Source organism: Wasmannia auropunctata, unplaced genomic scaffold (assembly GCF_000956235.1).
Source record: "Wasmannia auropunctata unplaced genomic scaffold, wasmannia.A_1.0 LD334852.1, whole genome shotgun sequence".
NCBI lineage: Eukaryota > Metazoa > Arthropoda > Insecta > Hymenoptera > Formicidae > Wasmannia > Wasmannia auropunctata.
In genome coordinates, this window is record NW_012028038.1 from 3,421 (window position 1) to 20,345 (window position 16,925).

The 16,925-nt window shown below is 36.0% G+C and overlaps 3 protein-coding genes across 3 annotated transcripts; 2 read left to right on the top strand and 1 right to left on the bottom strand.

Moving 5' to 3' along the window:
- The first annotated feature begins 1,118 nt into the window (after positions 1-1,118).
- Positions 1,119-5,275, top strand: LOC105457965 (5-aminolevulinate synthase, erythroid-specific, mitochondrial). The gene is made up of 3 exons (XM_011702949.1): positions 1,119-2,402; positions 3,469-4,751; positions 4,837-5,275. The coding sequence occupies exons 2-3, from the start codon at positions 3,483-3,485 to the stop codon at positions 5,077-5,079; spliced, it is 1,512 nt and encodes a 503-aa protein (XP_011701251.1). The 5' UTR covers positions 1,119-2,402; positions 3,469-3,482; the 3' UTR covers positions 5,080-5,275.
- Positions 5,276-5,358: 83 nt separating this feature from the next.
- On the top strand, positions 5,359-8,366 carry LOC105457966 (beta-1,4-N-acetylgalactosaminyltransferase bre-4). The gene is made up of 2 exons (XM_011702950.1): positions 5,359-6,890; positions 6,965-8,366. Exons 1-2 carry the CDS (start codon positions 6,102-6,104, stop codon positions 7,157-7,159), a joined length of 984 nt encoding a protein of 327 aa, XP_011701252.1. The 5' UTR covers positions 5,359-6,101; the 3' UTR covers positions 7,160-8,366.
- An 867-nt stretch (positions 8,367-9,233) lies between these two features.
- On the bottom strand, positions 9,234-16,925 carry LOC105457967 (RNA-binding protein 5-like). The gene is made up of 8 exons (XM_011702951.1): positions 16,728-16,925; positions 15,037-15,636; positions 14,870-14,939; positions 13,489-13,562; positions 12,551-12,664; positions 11,719-12,469; positions 11,462-11,625; positions 9,234-11,373 (listed from the first exon to the last, which is right to left on the bottom strand). Exons 2-8 carry the CDS (start codon positions 15,610-15,612, stop codon positions 10,375-10,377), a joined length of 2,748 nt encoding a protein of 915 aa, XP_011701253.1. The 5' UTR covers positions 15,613-15,636; positions 16,728-16,925; the 3' UTR covers positions 9,234-10,374.

A 16,925-nucleotide genomic window follows, 5' to 3' on the forward strand; every position in this document is an offset into this window, starting at 1 on the left:
GGACGGGCCTAATATACGACAAGAAGCTTCTAATTTCTACCGCGATACAATGTCGCCACCGTCAACGCGGAGTTCGTGGCTGACTAGGCAGGGCCCTTAATATTGAATATTTTTTAATGTTAAAATAATATTATTTATAAGCAAGCAAACAAATAATATAAAAATAATGTAATTTTAAAACAAATTCTAATTAAACTAAATTCTATAATAAATGAATAAAATGTACGTGTTAATTTAAAAATTACAAAATTAATTTTATTAATTTGTTAATTTTATTAAAGAAATAATATGTTTCTGCAAAAGAAATTTGTTTTTAAATTGTGTCAATGTGTTACATTTTAATGTTATTTTTTATAATATTTGTATTACTTCCTAACACATTCATCTTGTGCTAAATTCATATAAAAATTTAATAAGTGAATCGTTTCGAAACATGTAAAATATATTAAATTTAACACATTTTATAACTGTGTTAAATTAATACAATTTATGAGCAAGCGAACAAATGACAAAAATAATGTAGTAGTATATAAAAAACAATTTTAATTAATTATATAATACATAATTAAAGTTTTTAATTGCATCGCTATTATAATATTATATTATTATGAAAAAATTTGCTAAAAATATTTCATAATATTTAATTAATTTTTAAGAATTTTCTATTAAATTTATAAAGATTAAAAAAATATATTTTAAACTAACAGATTTTATAAGTTTTCTTAAAAAATTATAATTCGGAATAATTATTCGAAATTATATCTTATTATTAGAACATTTCGAAATTTATATATATGAAGAATTTTAGAAAAGATAAACTTTGAGGAAAAAAGTAAACTTTGTTAGTATTTGAAAAGTATTCCAATTCGTACAAAAAGCTGAGACATTTTCTAAAATGTTGCAAAATTGTATAAAAATTAAAAAAATTATATAGAAACTAAAAAATTATATCACTTATTTATTAAAAAAATAACGACATAATTCAAAAGCAAAATTTTCCAGAAAATGAGTTTTAATGTTTTGAATTCCTTAAAATTTTGTTATGTTAAGTATTAAATGGAATTTTCGTATAACAATAATTGTAGAGAAATAAAAGCATTATATATATCTTCTTTCTTTTTCTCTTTATATTTATGTCTTTTCTGTAAGCAAAAATGACAATTTTTTTAGTTATATTGTTGTGCGAATGAACGATATGAAGAATCTGAGTCAGAAATGATTAATCAAATTGATCTCGAATCGACTGCGCATGATCGATGAGTTGATAAATGATCGATATCGCGGAATACTAATCAATATTTTTGTCATCCTTAATCTCATCATAATTTAGTATAACATTTATTATAACATTTTTAATGTTAATTCAATTTCTGTCGTTTTTCTGCCAATTCTTTATATACAATCGATGCAGTCAGAAAGCGTAGTATATACTGTGTATTTGACGTAAACTTGACTGAAAGAATATTTGCAATTATAGCTAGTCAATTAACATATATAAGAACAAAATGAGGTTGACAAAAATATCAGATATTATTATTCGACATCGATCATTTAAGTATGACTAATTATTTTACGCTGCAGAGATTCTAAGAAAATTTTTGTCATTACAATACGATTTGTTTATATCATGTTAAATTTAATATTGATATATAATTGCGACGTTTCGATTTAATTCAATGTTCAGGTATCCCCCTAATCTTATATTCATGCGGTTGACGCGTGCATATATATATATTCATTATTCATACAGCAGGAAACGAATTATTTATGCAAATCGTTTATCAAATTTCAAAGCGATAATTTAACGATATGATATCAAACGTATCTGCAATTCCCCGCGTTTTGTACGAAAAATAAAAAATCATTACGATACGTACAATATTTCAATTGACGCCAAGAGCATATATATTGTTCACAATTCGCATCGGTTGTTCCGAACGCGAAAGAATTGCAATAGGTCTACACGTGTCTAGCTTTTACGCAACTTCATGTAACTTTTTTCGAATTAATTTCACCGATACAAGGTCTTATACCGTCCAAATCGGCCGTTTCTCTCGAGCCGATTCGATGTTTTTACAAACGTTAGTACAATTACACGCGCCACATCGCCGCATGCGTCGTCGGCCGTCGCGAGGTACAATATCAGTAGTAGTGGTCGGCCAGTAGTGGGTTCGCTGCCGAGCCGAGTGGTTGTAGAGAATTGATTTCTCTCGTGTTCTCGCACAACCTGAATCTTCCTCGTTCGCGATCTCCCGTTCCCGATCTCACGTTCGCAGTCGTTTCCCTCTGACTCGCAGTACAAGGCGACTTTTGACTCTCAACTTACGCTTTCCGCTTTCAGCTGATCCGACAGTACGTCCGACGCGGTGTCAGCACTCGTCGTATCGTTAACGCTGCAAAAGGTAACGTATCCACCACCTGGAAGCACGGACAAGTGCTACGTCACCCTGTCACTTTCTCCTTTTCCCTCGTCCTGGTTTTACACTGTTGCACGTGGTCGTCGAATGACTGCAATTCCGTGTCTTTTTTCTCTTTTACCTTTTTTTGGCGAGTCAAGGCTCGGAGTCTAGGATGACAGGTTGTTATCTAATGTCAACGTCCCCCCTCCCCTTTGCTCGTTTCCTCGCACGCGAATTATGCAATTCCCGAGAGATTGGATCGTTCGCAATTATTGGATTGAGATAATCTTCAGATTGTACACTGTCATGCTACCGGTTTTTTTCAGTATTATTTGCGTTCGATATCAGCTGTAAATTTATTTAATTTGTGAACATATGTTTCAGTCCTTTTTATTTAGCATATTTTTAACTGTAGATTGTTATGTTGAAATATTTTCAAAACGTTACATATTCGTTATCATTACTTTTTATTTTGACAATTTGATATGTCATCTCATACAGGCGATTCAGAATGGAGTGTAATAAACTTCGACATATTGTTTGCAAAGTCATTCTGAGTAAAAAAAGTCATAGAAACATAGACGCTATTATCAACGCTTACATAGTGACAGGTTTTAAAATTTTACTGCTGTCACAGTAAAATATCACATGCTTGATTGAAGACGTGACTTTTAAGAAATCGAAATTAAACAGGAAAATATGCAAACATTTGCATATTTATTTAGTTGTTTTATAATAAATATTCAAAATGCGTTTCCTGAATGCACACATTGCGACAAATCTAGGAATCGTATACATGATGCAGAATATATATTATTCATATAAATTTCATTTGTTGCATCAGTAATTTTTAGTTTGCTTTTTTGATTTCTCAAAGATTAATTCCTACCAAACATACGATTTTACTATGATAGTATCAAAATTTTAAAATTTCTGTAACTATGTAAATAGAATAAGATCTATATCCATATGGCATGTTCTCATCAAGATGATCTCCGAAACAATCTAAGTATTGAAGTTTGTTACACTTGTTCTGAATCACCTTGTATACAAATGAATGTATTTTCAGATCTTCTAACAACTATGCCGTGCCCGTTCTTGACCCGTTTGCCTGCAAACTACGTTCGCAATTATGGCTCATCCCTGATAACAAATTACCGGCAGCACTGCCCAGTAATGTCAAGATTGTTCAGTACGATGCCAGAGTCGGAGGAGTCACAGCCGATTCCCGAGCCTATACAAAATCAATGTCCCTTCTTGTCCCGAGAACGGGACGCCGTCAAGAAAGCCAGTCCAGCAATGGAGGAAGACGTTATCAATCTAGGAGGTGCTACGGAGCGGAAGGAGGAGTTCCCTTACGACGAATTCTTCCACGAGCAAATTATGCGAAAGAAGAAGGATCATTCGTACCGAGTGTTCAAGAAGGTCAATCGTCTGGCCGAAGAGTTTCCGGTGGCTATGGAATACTCATGGGGCGAGAAACCCATAACTGTATGGTGTTCCAACGATTATCTGGGAATGTCGCGTCATCCCGCGGTGATCGGCGCAGTCCGAGAAGCGCTGGACAAGTTCGGCGCTGGTGCCGGAGGCACGAGAAATATCTCTGGAAACTCCATGGGTCATGAGATGTTGGAGAAGCGACTGGCGCTGCTGCATCAGAAGGAGGCCGGTTTGCTCTTCACCTCCTGCTTCGTCGCGAACGACTCTACCTTGTTTACACTGGCGAAAATTCTGCCGGGTTGCCACGTGTTCTCCGACGCTGGGAATCATGCCTCTATGATACAGGGTATAAGAAACAGCGGCGTGCCGAAGCATATATTCCGGCACAACGACGTGGAGCATCTGGAGGAGCTCCTGTCGAAGGTGGACAAAAGCGTGCCGAAGATCGTGGCATTCGAGACGGTGCACTCTATGACCGGTGACATCTGCCCGCTGGAGGAATTGTGTGACGTCGCACACAAGTACGGCGCGATAACGTTCGTCGACGAGGTCCACGCGGTCGGCCTGTACGGCTTCTCCGGTGCCGGGATCGGGGAAAGAGACTGGGTGCTTCATAAAATGGATATAATATCCGGAACCCTGGGCAAGGCCTTTGGCAACGTGGGCGGCTATATCGTCGGTTCCGCGAAGCTGATAGATATGATAAGGAGTTACGCGGCCGGTTTTATTTTTACTACTTCACTACCGCCCACCGTGCTATATGGAGCCTTGACATCCGTCGAAATTTTGGCATCGGACGAAGGCAGGTCGTTGAGGACGAATCACCAGAAAAATGTGGCCTATATGAAGTCTATTCTTACTGCCGCCGGTCTTCCAATAGAACCGTCATCTTCTCACATCATTCCGGTAAAGGTAAGATGCAACTAAAAAATTAATTTATTTATTGATCCTCATCATTAACAATAAATTATTAATAAATAATATCCTTTTTTTTTAGATAGGAGATCCATTGGTGTGTAGTCAGATAGCGGACCATTTATTAAGAGACAAGGGACACTATGTGCAAGCTATAAATTATCCTACGGTTCCAAAGGGCGAAGAGAAATTAAGATTAGCCCCAACACCGAAACACACTCAGGCCATGATGGATAAATTCATGCGAGACACGCTGGATGTTTTTCATCAACTGAATATAACCACTAAACCAAACGATGCACCACGTGCCATTCTGGTTCATTGACGAATGTACATAATATAAATGATTATCGTACAAACAAAAACCCATTACACAGTGTTAGATATATTCTATATTTATTTATCTAGCCTGTTTATCCATTGTGTTCTAACAACCTTTTGAATTATCAGTACATAAATCTTGCTATATTATTAAAGTTAATAATTAACAGAGGTTTAAATAAAGTGTTGATCGATGAAAATTTGCAGCCAGTGTATCTCTCTATCTTATTAGTATTTTAAGATCACCCGTGTATTTGTGATAAAAGCTGAGATAATATCCAAAACAAAGTTATTCTAAGCATGTGCACCTCTTAGAAAAGTTTAATATCATAAGTATTAAATTAGTTAATGATTAATTATTTTATGTATTAAAAGAGCATTAACAACAGAGCTTCTGAAAAGCTCTATTCCAATTCATATAAAGATTGAGAAATTTTCTAATAAGTTATAAAATTATACAAAAATTCTGAAACATTCTGAAATTTACATAAAAGTTCGGAAAAATTATATAAAAAATGTTAAGAAAAATTTTCATCAGGATATAGTGCAGTCTTCCCATCCTGTAAAGGTTAAGTTGTTATGCCTTTGATTTTTACAGAATTTACAATATAAGCCCTCATTGTTGCTTAGCATCCCGCCTGTCGTTCATTATCACAATATTATCGAAAGAAAGAGAAATCTTAATGAAAAAATTTAAAATATAAAATTTCTACGTCTTTTGCTCAACTATTCGCACACGCGCACTTGCGCGCCCTCGCGTCTCGTCTGCAGTCTGCTCGCCTGTCTGCTCGTCAGGTCGTGGTGTCGTCTGCAGCTGTCAACTCCATTCCAGGTGTGTGTGTGTGTGAATCCTTCGGGAAAGATGCGGATCTTGCTCATCTAACAGCGTCGGTCGGCAGGCACGCGCGCGAAAATGCCCGTACGACAATCGGAAAATACACAGCCGCAGATGTAACGCGACCCGTCTGAGATTCAAGCCTTCGACTGGTATGTTTATTGGCGGTCGACCGCATATAGGTTAGCAGTATGAAGAACTTCGTTAGTATTTTGAAGATCCTATTTCTGAATCACGCGCGCGGGCTGTCGTACACCGTGACGATGACGCTCCTGCTGTGCTACTGTCTCCATCCAGCACGATTCGCTTCCCACTACACCTTCATCAAGACTGAGAACATCTACGACGAGATGGAGAGGTCGTACCCGCCGCGGGATAACTCCTGCGTGATCCCCGTCGGCGGTAGACGATCCTCACAGCTGCTCTACCCGGAGGAACATCCCCGGGAGGACCCGGTGGCGATGGCACGTCGACTCGGCATCCTACCGGGTGGCCAGTGGAAACCCCTCAATTGCCATCCCCTCTTCAATGTGGCGATTATACTGCCCTACCGTAACCGGCAGACTCAGCTTGCCATTTTCATGAACTACATACACCCGTTTCTGCAGTCACAGAATCTGGACTATCGGATATTCGTAATCGAGCAGAGCCCGATGCGCGAGTTCAATCGCGCCAAGCTGTTCAACGTCGGCTACGCCGAAGCCACCAAGATCAACGATTTCCACTGCTTCATTTTCCAGGACATAGACCTGATACCGCAGAACCCCGACAATATCTACGCGTGCACGAAAATGCCTAGGCATATGAGCTCCAGTGTAAATACCTTTCGATACAATCTACCTTACACCGGCCTGTTTGGAGGCGCAATAGCACTGACGAGGAAGCAATTTGAACGAGTAAATGGATTTTCCAATGTTTTCTACGGGTGGGGTGGAGAAGACGACGATTTCTACAGTCGTTTGCAGTCGAGGGGTTTTCAGGTTTGGTCGATATAAAAAAAAAATAATAAGTGACGCTTATTTAATTAATTTACTTAACTGATTTTATTTCACAGATCACACGCTTCGGACCGGATGTAGCGCAGTATTATATGCTAATACACAAGAAAGAAGCTCCCAGTACTACAAGATTCGCAAATCTGGAAAACGGCGCTCGAAGATACGACACTGATGGACTCAGCAATCTAGAATACAGAGTATTAAATCATCAGTTGCGGCCATTATACTCTTGGATTTTAGCTGATGTGTAATTTTTTTTTTTTAATCTAATAGGATATATATCTATTTTAAATTGCGTTGATCATATAAGTTATTATAGTACATTGCATATTCTAGGAATATTAAAAAATTTCATCTTACACATAAAGTATACTAGAGATTCAACGAATAAACATAATTGTTTTAGCATGCTGTGATAGAGCACTATGATTAAATCTCGCAAGAATATTTTTTTAACGATTGAGATAATATTTCATTTCTGTGTTAAGAATTTGAACAATTAAGCTTGCAACAAATATTTTCTAGTGAGTTTTTTCAATAGTAATAGCACACAGTGAGATGACAACAGTAATAATAATTAACAGACTGTACAAAGATATAGAAGATAAAATGTAATAACGTATTATGATATTGTATTGATAAGAGTTGAAGACTGTAATCATCAGATACATTTCTTATTTTAGCTCATCAAGAACTCATAAGACAGAGAGCAATGCCATTTAGTCACAATATTAAAAAATGTCTTGTCACTGCATTACATCATTTTGCTTGTCAATTTAATTTATGATATATACTCACAATCAGTTTAGAATTGTGTTTCAAGGCCGATAAATAATCGGCGTGCATTTTGCATGAACTAGAAATTGTAAAATTAACACAAAAATATTATTAGGCACTAAGATCCATTTTGGTCATGAATAAGGCCTTTTTTATTTATTTTATATTATTTACATACCGGTCGATTTTCTCTTATTGTTCACATTATTTAATGGTAGAAATCTTCACATATATATAAAATATATTAGTATAATCTTTATAATAATTTGATAATCAATGATACTTACGATACTTACCTCATATCCAAAGAGATTCTGGTCTTTTTATGTTGTAAGTTATAATAGAGTGCAGTATTCTCCGTACTGATTGTTCGTAGGTACTTTAGATATATTATTTTTTTGTTGTAAGATTTGTGGAATTGTATAAATATTTAAATGTGAATGATCAGAGACTCTCTAACATTGCTCAGACTAATGCTTAATATTGAATTATTACATATCTGGTTTCTTATAAATTGTGAATAAATAAGTAATAAATAAAATAGGAGAGACTATATATATATTTTGGTTTTTTTTGTATCTGAATATAACGAAAAGTTATAGTGATAGAACAATACTAATATAATTTAAGTATACCGTTATAACGATGAAATATTATAAAACAATGAAACATGTTTATTAATTAAATTGATCAAGAGAATATAATAATAAAAAGTGTCGGATTATAGAAAATTAAGTAAAATTATATATCGCACATTTGTTGCAACAGCGACACAATTCGAAAAATAGTTTTTCAGAAAATAAATTTGAATGTTTTAAATCATTAAAATTTGTAATATTAATTTTGAAATATAATTTATAATTTTGATGTAATAAGTGATTGTAAATAAGTATTTTTTTAAAGTATATTCTTTTTTTTTTTCTTAATGTTTTCGTGCTTTTTCAAGCAACTAAAAAATGATAATTTTTGAAACATGTCATTATATAGTAAATGAGCTATATAAACGTAATTTTGTGAATAATGCTTATTCAAAAAATATGTTTAGAAAATGTAATATAGTTTTTAATGTTTTTACTATGTTTAAAGAAACAAAATATTCTAGCATTCTGATATTTAACTTTTTTAATTTTGGAGATATATTATGTATTAATGAACGTATCTCTATTTCTAATATATATTCTCATATTCAACACTTATAATAGTTCTACAAAATATCCAGTAAGGATTGTTATCTGATAAGACTAAATTATATATATAAAAATCACATAAACACTAATATCGTATATTTATATTTTTAGAATATAAATATACTATTATATTTTTCATTTTTTAAAGCGTTGAATCGAGTTATTTCTTCTTGTAATCTGATCAAAAATTTTGTAAGCGTGTATTTCTTATTGGCAGTATCGTATTATTCACTCATAAGTAAATAATTTGTAAAACAAGAATTTTAGGATATTCTAATCAAATATAGATATAAATTCGTTTATTCTATTAAATTGTCTATTAAAGTTTAATCCATTATAAAAAATTCACACGTTCTGAATATGTAAATAGAACTGCATGTAGTACATTGTACATTTATTAATTTTTCCTAATATTATTTAATACATAAATATCGCTGACTTTAGAAAAACAAGAGTAAATTATAAGAATGATGTTTGAAATCCTACAGTGATAAATAACATAATGCATTATCTCCAAAACATGATAAAAATTGTAATAAAAAAGAAAAATAAATGTATATATGTGTATGAGGTAAACAAAATGCTTGAACATCTTTACAACTGATATGATTAAATGAAACTCGCTAGATTCCATTATGATATAATAAATATAAAAGATGCGCCAATATATATATATATATATATAAAGACAAATTTAAACATCGAATTGTGTAAGGAACAAATCACATATTTTTTATAAAAAATATGAATTGACTGTTAATAATGCTTTCATAAAACAATACATAGTACTTTGCGCAGAGATTGTATTAAAAAAATACTACAAATATTTCTGCATAATATAATAATGTTTGATATTTATTTTTAGTACAACTTTATATAACTTATCGAATCACCAAACAAACATTTCATGTTCTAAAAATAATTTAACCTGTCAAAAACATACAATTCAAAGAAAATTTTGAATAAGATCCTATTCATTTGCCACGATGTCTTTTTTTATATTATTCAATTATTTATAATTTATTCGTGGACAAATATTATTGCGTTACACAATGATACAATAATTATAGTTATCTCGACAGAGTGATCTCGTGCGGAAAATGCATTCTTGAAAAAATCAGAAATATATAATCCGTTTTCAGTTCGAGTAACACTGCTGTTATATAAATAAAATGTGGCGCGCGCACATGTATATGTTTGTGTATATTTTGACAATATATTGTATTTTCGTGTACCGTATATATATTACAGAAAAAAAGAAATTTATTATACGTAGAATATCGTTCAAGCATACGAGAACAGGACTTTGCACAAGGGTGTATAAAATGCGTATTGCATGGCGCATGCCACAGTCCCATTGAATTGGCTATCACTGTGCAGTTACCAGTAAATTGCTATTACATTATTCGGATAACAATACGAGAGCGTGTAATTGTGTCTATGGAAAATGGAGTACAAGAACTTGTATATATAAAATCTGTATCTTAATAGTATCCTACGTATTACGTGTCGGACAGTTCTTGGTATCGCGCGTACATCATCTTTTTCACGCAGTCCTTGTAGGTATCGCCTGGTAACGCACTGTACGACGAAGTCTTCGCTCCTAAACCGGCGGTAGGGACGCGCCTCTCGGCTTCGATAATACTCGTTCTACCTTGATTAGATTTTCCTAAACCCATTCCCTCGCTCCAGCCCATCTTTTGCAGTAATTTATTGCCGACGTTATCCGATCCGATACCGGCACGTGTAGGTTCCTCGTAAGATACCGACATCTCCTCCACTCTAGTCTTCAAGTATTTCTCTTTTAGTTTATTGGGCTGCGGTGGTTCGGGTTCGCCGTACTTGGCTCTCCTTTCCTTGGCGCGGTCTCTGTACTTATTGTTCCTTTGCTGTGGATCGTTAGGATCTAGACCGCGTACTTGATACCAGTTCTCCAGGTTTTGTTTGTGGAGGTCGGACAACTGTTGATGGCGAAGCAATCCCTCCTTGCTTGGGAACTGCCGTTTGCAGAGCAAACACGCGAGTTTACTCCAATCCGTGTGTTGTTTCTCTTCCTGTTGCACGTCTTCTATCTCCTCTTCCGTGTCGCTACCGCCTCCGTAAGCAGCCACTAATCCGTTACCACTTTGATCCTCGTCCTCGTGATAAGGATTCGCGATAGTTTTCTTTTCTAGAATGGCATATCCTGCGTCTGCCGCGCCACTTCCGACACCCTGATTGCCATCCATACCGGCAAACTCAGAGTTCCAATTACTCTTGGCGTTTTCCTTCTTCTGATTCAAAGTCTTTGCCCAACGTTCCATGTCTTTCGCTATTTTCTTCGCTACTTTCACCTTGTCCTGTTTGCTGTCCTTTTTCTTATTTTCGTCCTCTTTTGCTGCCTCCTGAGCTGCATTAGCGGCTGACAAAGTCGTAGCTTGACTGCTGATATTCGCGGAATCTGTACTGCTTGCCGTTGCTGTTATCGTACTCGTAGCTCCCTGCGTCGTACTCGCAGTAGTCTGTAAACAATGCAAAAATGTTTTTCTTAATAAGATCTTTTAAACAGATTTATACACCGTCCTTTTTATAAGATTCACTTTTAATTACCTTAGCTGGTTGATAAGAGAATGATTCGGCGTCCCAATAAAGAAACTGTTGCGTGTGGCTATTATAATAATATTGCGAGTTTGGGTCGTAATATAATCCCGTGCTGGGATCATAATAGTAGCCAGATGATTCGTCGTAATGATAAGTGCTGACATCCGGTACAGCTGCAAAAACAGATATAGGATAACAGATATAGGATAATTTTCAAGATTTAAATTATTTAAAATAGATTTAAAAAAGCTATTCTATGAACTCACAATATACTTTTCCATCGCTGGAGTGTGCAGGAACCCTTCCGCTGGCTAAAGTTGTACTAGAGGGTGCTGTAGGAGTTGGTCGTCCTTTCACATCGTCAGTTTCGCCTCCTAGCTTCCTGGACGCCTGTAACTGCTGTATAGCGGATTGCGCTACCGCCGCAGCCGCGTTTACTCGATCAGTCTGATTCAGGGATGGCAATGTGATCGCCGAGCCCTGCATTATCTGGTTCTGATAGTACTGCGTATAATACTGAAGGTAATGGGCCTTCTGTGCAGGCGTTTTGGCATACAAGTTGGCACTATACTCAGCCAATTGAGCGACGTCGTCCAGGGTGTACCTCTGTGGCTGAGTGTCATTCGACTTCCACGTGTTCGCGTTATTAATTTGATGAAGCTTACAATATGTTATCTCCACCTTCCTGCCGTCGACCACCAGTCCTTGTTTCGTGAGTGCGGTGTGCAAGTACATGGCGTCTACCACATTGCCCATCTCCAGGTAGCACACTCCCCTGGACGTATTCGTGAGGGAATCGCGACCGATGCGAATACTGCGTATCGGCATCGACGACAGATTCTTCATCGCTTGCAGAACCGAATCCTCGGTCGTTAAAACGTCCAATCCCCGCAAAAGCACGGTGTTCGTGGGATGCGGGCTAATTTCGTCGCTACCTTCCCCACCCTCCTCGCTTTCCGCTCGCGAGGCGGAACACTTGAAGCAAGTTTCACGCCGTTTGAAATTGTGTGCTCCACACTGTATGAAAGAAATGTATAATATAGTGATGAAATTATTCGTGACCATGATATTCTATAAAAGAGCGAACTCGATACGAACCTTAACACAGTGCCAATCCTGCGTATTCTTCGCCGGCGGTTTATCCACATGGCACTCTTTCGGTATACTGTATTGCATCAGTGCGCGATATTGATCCTGCAGCATCAGCACTCCCTGAAACAGAGAATTTCAGTGTTATCCCGTCCAATGTCTTCCTAAGGCCTCTTGTTTTTCCCGTAAACTTTCTTCTTGGTTGACGAAATTATAGTTTTCTACTTCATAGCTTTCTGTCTCAAACAGCGAACAAAGCCTCATGGGCTTATTAAACATTTGGGCCATTCCACACCGACTTGCAGACCGACTTTGTTCATGCGCGACTCTATGTGAATAATGGTAATTTAAATTTCCGTAAGGAAATGCAAGCAACACGAGAATTGCTTGCGCATAATAAATTTTGAAATTTGAATTGTGAATAAAAGATTCTGTCGCGCATAATCTCCATAGAGACTTTGAACGTCGCAAGTAATTGCATCAAGAATTAAGCGAAATGCAAGAAGCAGATAATAAAAAAAGCGGATTACGAGGGTGACAAAAATCGCAACTCGCGGAATAATGTGCCGAATAGAAAATACGTAAATCAAAATGATATATAAGACGACTGGAATGACCCTCCTCCGGTCTCTTCATAGTTAATCCACGAATTTTTATGATAGACAGATAAAAGCACGCGGCGAAATCACAGGGAAAACGCAAACTTAATAAACCGATATTGCGCGAGTATTGCGAGCGAGTTTATAAGAAAAGTCTGCAAAATACGTGGGGAATTCCTAGGTAAAATAATTAGATACGGTAGATTGAAATAGTTTTTTTATAGGTGCACAGCCGTGGCCACGGGGAGGGCCAGAGGGCTGCGTTACCGTGCCTTGCCGCCACGGGGCAGTCGGTGGCACGCGTGCAACAACGCATCGGTTGGGTATCTGGACCGAACTTCTTTCTACCTGTTTCATCTCCATCCATCGTGCGGCCTCCTGAGTCGCGTTAAACTCGACGAATGCGAAACCTCGCGAAGCACCTATACAGAGCAAATACACACATATCCAGAGTTAATCCACGTTTTTGCCTGAGTTTCTCTACTCTGAGAGGGCAGGCAATCACAGCACCGACCATTGACAGACTGAGTTTCAAACGAAGTGTCTCTTCGCTTCGTCGCTTGCTTTTCATTTTCCATTTACCTAAATTTCAGTAGAACGAATTCCGTGCGAGAGAGACCGTAGTTCACTGATATACGTGAACAAGATAAGCATATAATTTAAAGTTACGGATTTTTTTTCTTTTTTTTTCTCTCTCTCTTAAACGCCGAGCCAAAAATGGCAAAAATTTCTTCTTTTATCATTCTAACGCAAACGAACAAGAACGATGTAGACTTTTGCGAATAAAAAAAAATGCCAACAACAAAAACCGTTCCCGGACGTATATATTAATCGTATACCATTTATATAATCTGTAGTAGTAGTTTAACTTATAAATCAATAAGAAAGGCATTGTTTTAATAATATACAATATTTTATTTTAATTTGAAATATAAAGTTTTAAAAGGAAAATTTAAGAGAATTTAAGAAAATTCAAGCCTATATTTTAAACAATTAATTGATAAAGATTAATATATATATATATATAAATATATATATTTTTGAAAATATACATGTAAAATATTTTTAGTCTTCAAACTTTCTTTGAAACTTTATATTACAAAAGAAATATAAGAATAGCTGTATTATTATTAAAATAATGCTTTCACATATAACAAGAGTATTCTAACTGAAGAATTGTTATATGTTCCTATAATTTTATATATATATATATATATATATATATATATATATTATACATATATATATATGTAAATTATATTAGCCTAAATTATATTGAACAGAGAATTTTCCATTAAAATGTATAAAAACGTGATATTTTTTTGTAAGTAATTGTATTTTAAAGAAAATTTAAGCTATTTCATTTAGCTGTTTCATGTCTTAACAAGTAGCTTGTCCTCTTTTCAAAATCCCTCTCCCACATTTTTCTATACTTACCTTGTACGAAGAATATGATAAATTTTGTTTACAATCAATAGCCAAATTAACAATATTTTGGGAAGATTGATCAAGAAATATGATGACAATTCTTAAAACTCTAAACTAGCAATTTGTAAGAAATTCTTGTAAATCTCCTATACGACATGTTTGTCCGGTTTATGCAATTTTGTAAACGCTAATGGTTGTACAAGCCTAACGATACGCAACAATATTACAAGTAATAATTCAGTTGGTATGCTTAATTACATCACAAGGATGTTAAAGCTTTTAACATAAATGTAATAGTTACCTGTATCTTTTTTTCGTATCAGCCTGATGTCCTTGGGCATGAGACCACAGTTGAGGATGTCTTGCCGCACCTGTGATACACACATCATGATAATAATAGTGATGCCATGCCCGATAACGCTGGCTCACGAGTAGCCACTATGTCAGGCCACTAAGTTGACAACGTACGTCATTTTCAGTAATATGCTGAGCGAGCCCACGTATCATTATGGTGTTGTTGGGCGATTGCGATTTGTAGTGGATCCCCTCCATGGATGAGCCATAAGCGCGACCATGGTCGTGCTCAAAGTCCAAACTCTCCCGACTGTGATCGTCGTCGCGATCGCGATCCCGATCCTCCCGTTTACCCCTACGGTCCCTATCTCTATCCCGATCCCTGTCGCGCCTGGAACGATCTCTATCTCTGTCCCGGTCTCTATCCCTATCCCTGTCTCTCTCTACAGAGTCTCTATCCCTCTGCCTTCCATAACGATCCTCGCGGTCCCTATAGCTGCGATCACGATCGTCTCTGCTACGGTCCCTCCTATCCCTCGAACGATCTCTTTCGCGGTCTCTGTCTCTTCCACGGTGATTTCTGTAATCTGGGCTACGATGGTCCCTATCACGATGATCGACATCACGATGCTCCGAATACTCTGGTGATCTGTTGTTTCCATAATCACTGCGATAGTCATAGTCGGAATTGTGACTTCTTCTTTCCGGCCCATAGCCAGGCTCCCAAGGGTCGATGTTATTGCTGTACATGTTGTTTGAACATTTATTCGATTTCTGCAAAAAAAAAAAAAAACGTCTTCATATCTAAAAATTAAGAAAATTCGTTTTATGTAGAATAAATTCCAAACATAATGTCATTAACTTCATAATATATCAGTACACAAGTTAAAATAATAATTTTATATCTCTTTAACAAAGGATATAAAAAAATAATGTTATGTATATATCTATAGTATATATCTATTGTTTAATTTTTCTGATGTTTTCAAGTTGTATTGTTAACATTAAGTATTATATTCAAAATATCCTGACTCTTTCATATAAAATTAAAATTTTAATCTTAAGTTTTTTGATCAATTTAGAGAAGATAAAAATGCACTTTAGTTTTCAAAGCAATATTTTAAGATGCATACAATAACAATAGAAACACTATATTATATATTATACATTTTCAAATAATAAAGTGTTCCAATAATCATTACTTTAATACATTATCAAAACACAAATATTTACACAAACATTATAAATTGAAGGGCATCCTGGAAAAACATTGCAATCATCATTTTTAAAAAGTTTTAATTGAAAGACCTTATTTGTATATTGGCTAAACATGTGGTGAAATTTAAAAATTAGATGCAACCTTCTTTTAAAAAACTCTACAATTTTTTAAAAGCTTTAAAGCAAATTCAGATTTTTCGTCTTAAAATCTCAACTTATAGCGTATTCAATTTGTTGATTCAACCCGACTGAATCAATGGTCTCAGGTCTGTCCTGTTTAGCTATTTCTTACTTCTTAATTCTTCTTAGTTTAATTCTTTTACAGCTAAAAAGGACAGACCATCGACTCGGAATCGGGTCGAATCAACAAATCGAATATGCTATTAAACACAATTAAAAAAAAAAGTAGAAATCAATTTAATGCAATAGCTCTTTGTACGCATTATGACAGCGACGCGTTTTACACCCGATGCGATATTAGAGCAGCAACGGCCAGACGAAGCGCGGATTATCGAGCGTCCTAAATACGACGCATTCGTCGCGCTTCGAACAAAAGCACGTCTTGGCCCGGGTGTCTCGGCGAAGTCACGACGCAGACTTTGTCGTGTGAAGATATGTCTCAACGCATACCGTTGAATAAACCTCACCTGCTGCAACGATTCCTCGTCCGTACGTATTAAGCGCTCAGAATCGACGGTGACGAGTAATACCGCGATGCTCGTTTTTCGCTATTTCACGGCGAATGCACGACGAATGTATGACAAACAGAAAATTAATGTAATGCGCACATAATGGCGTTGCCAAGCTCCCAAGCTCCTCGTTCGATCTGCAAAATATGGCGGCTT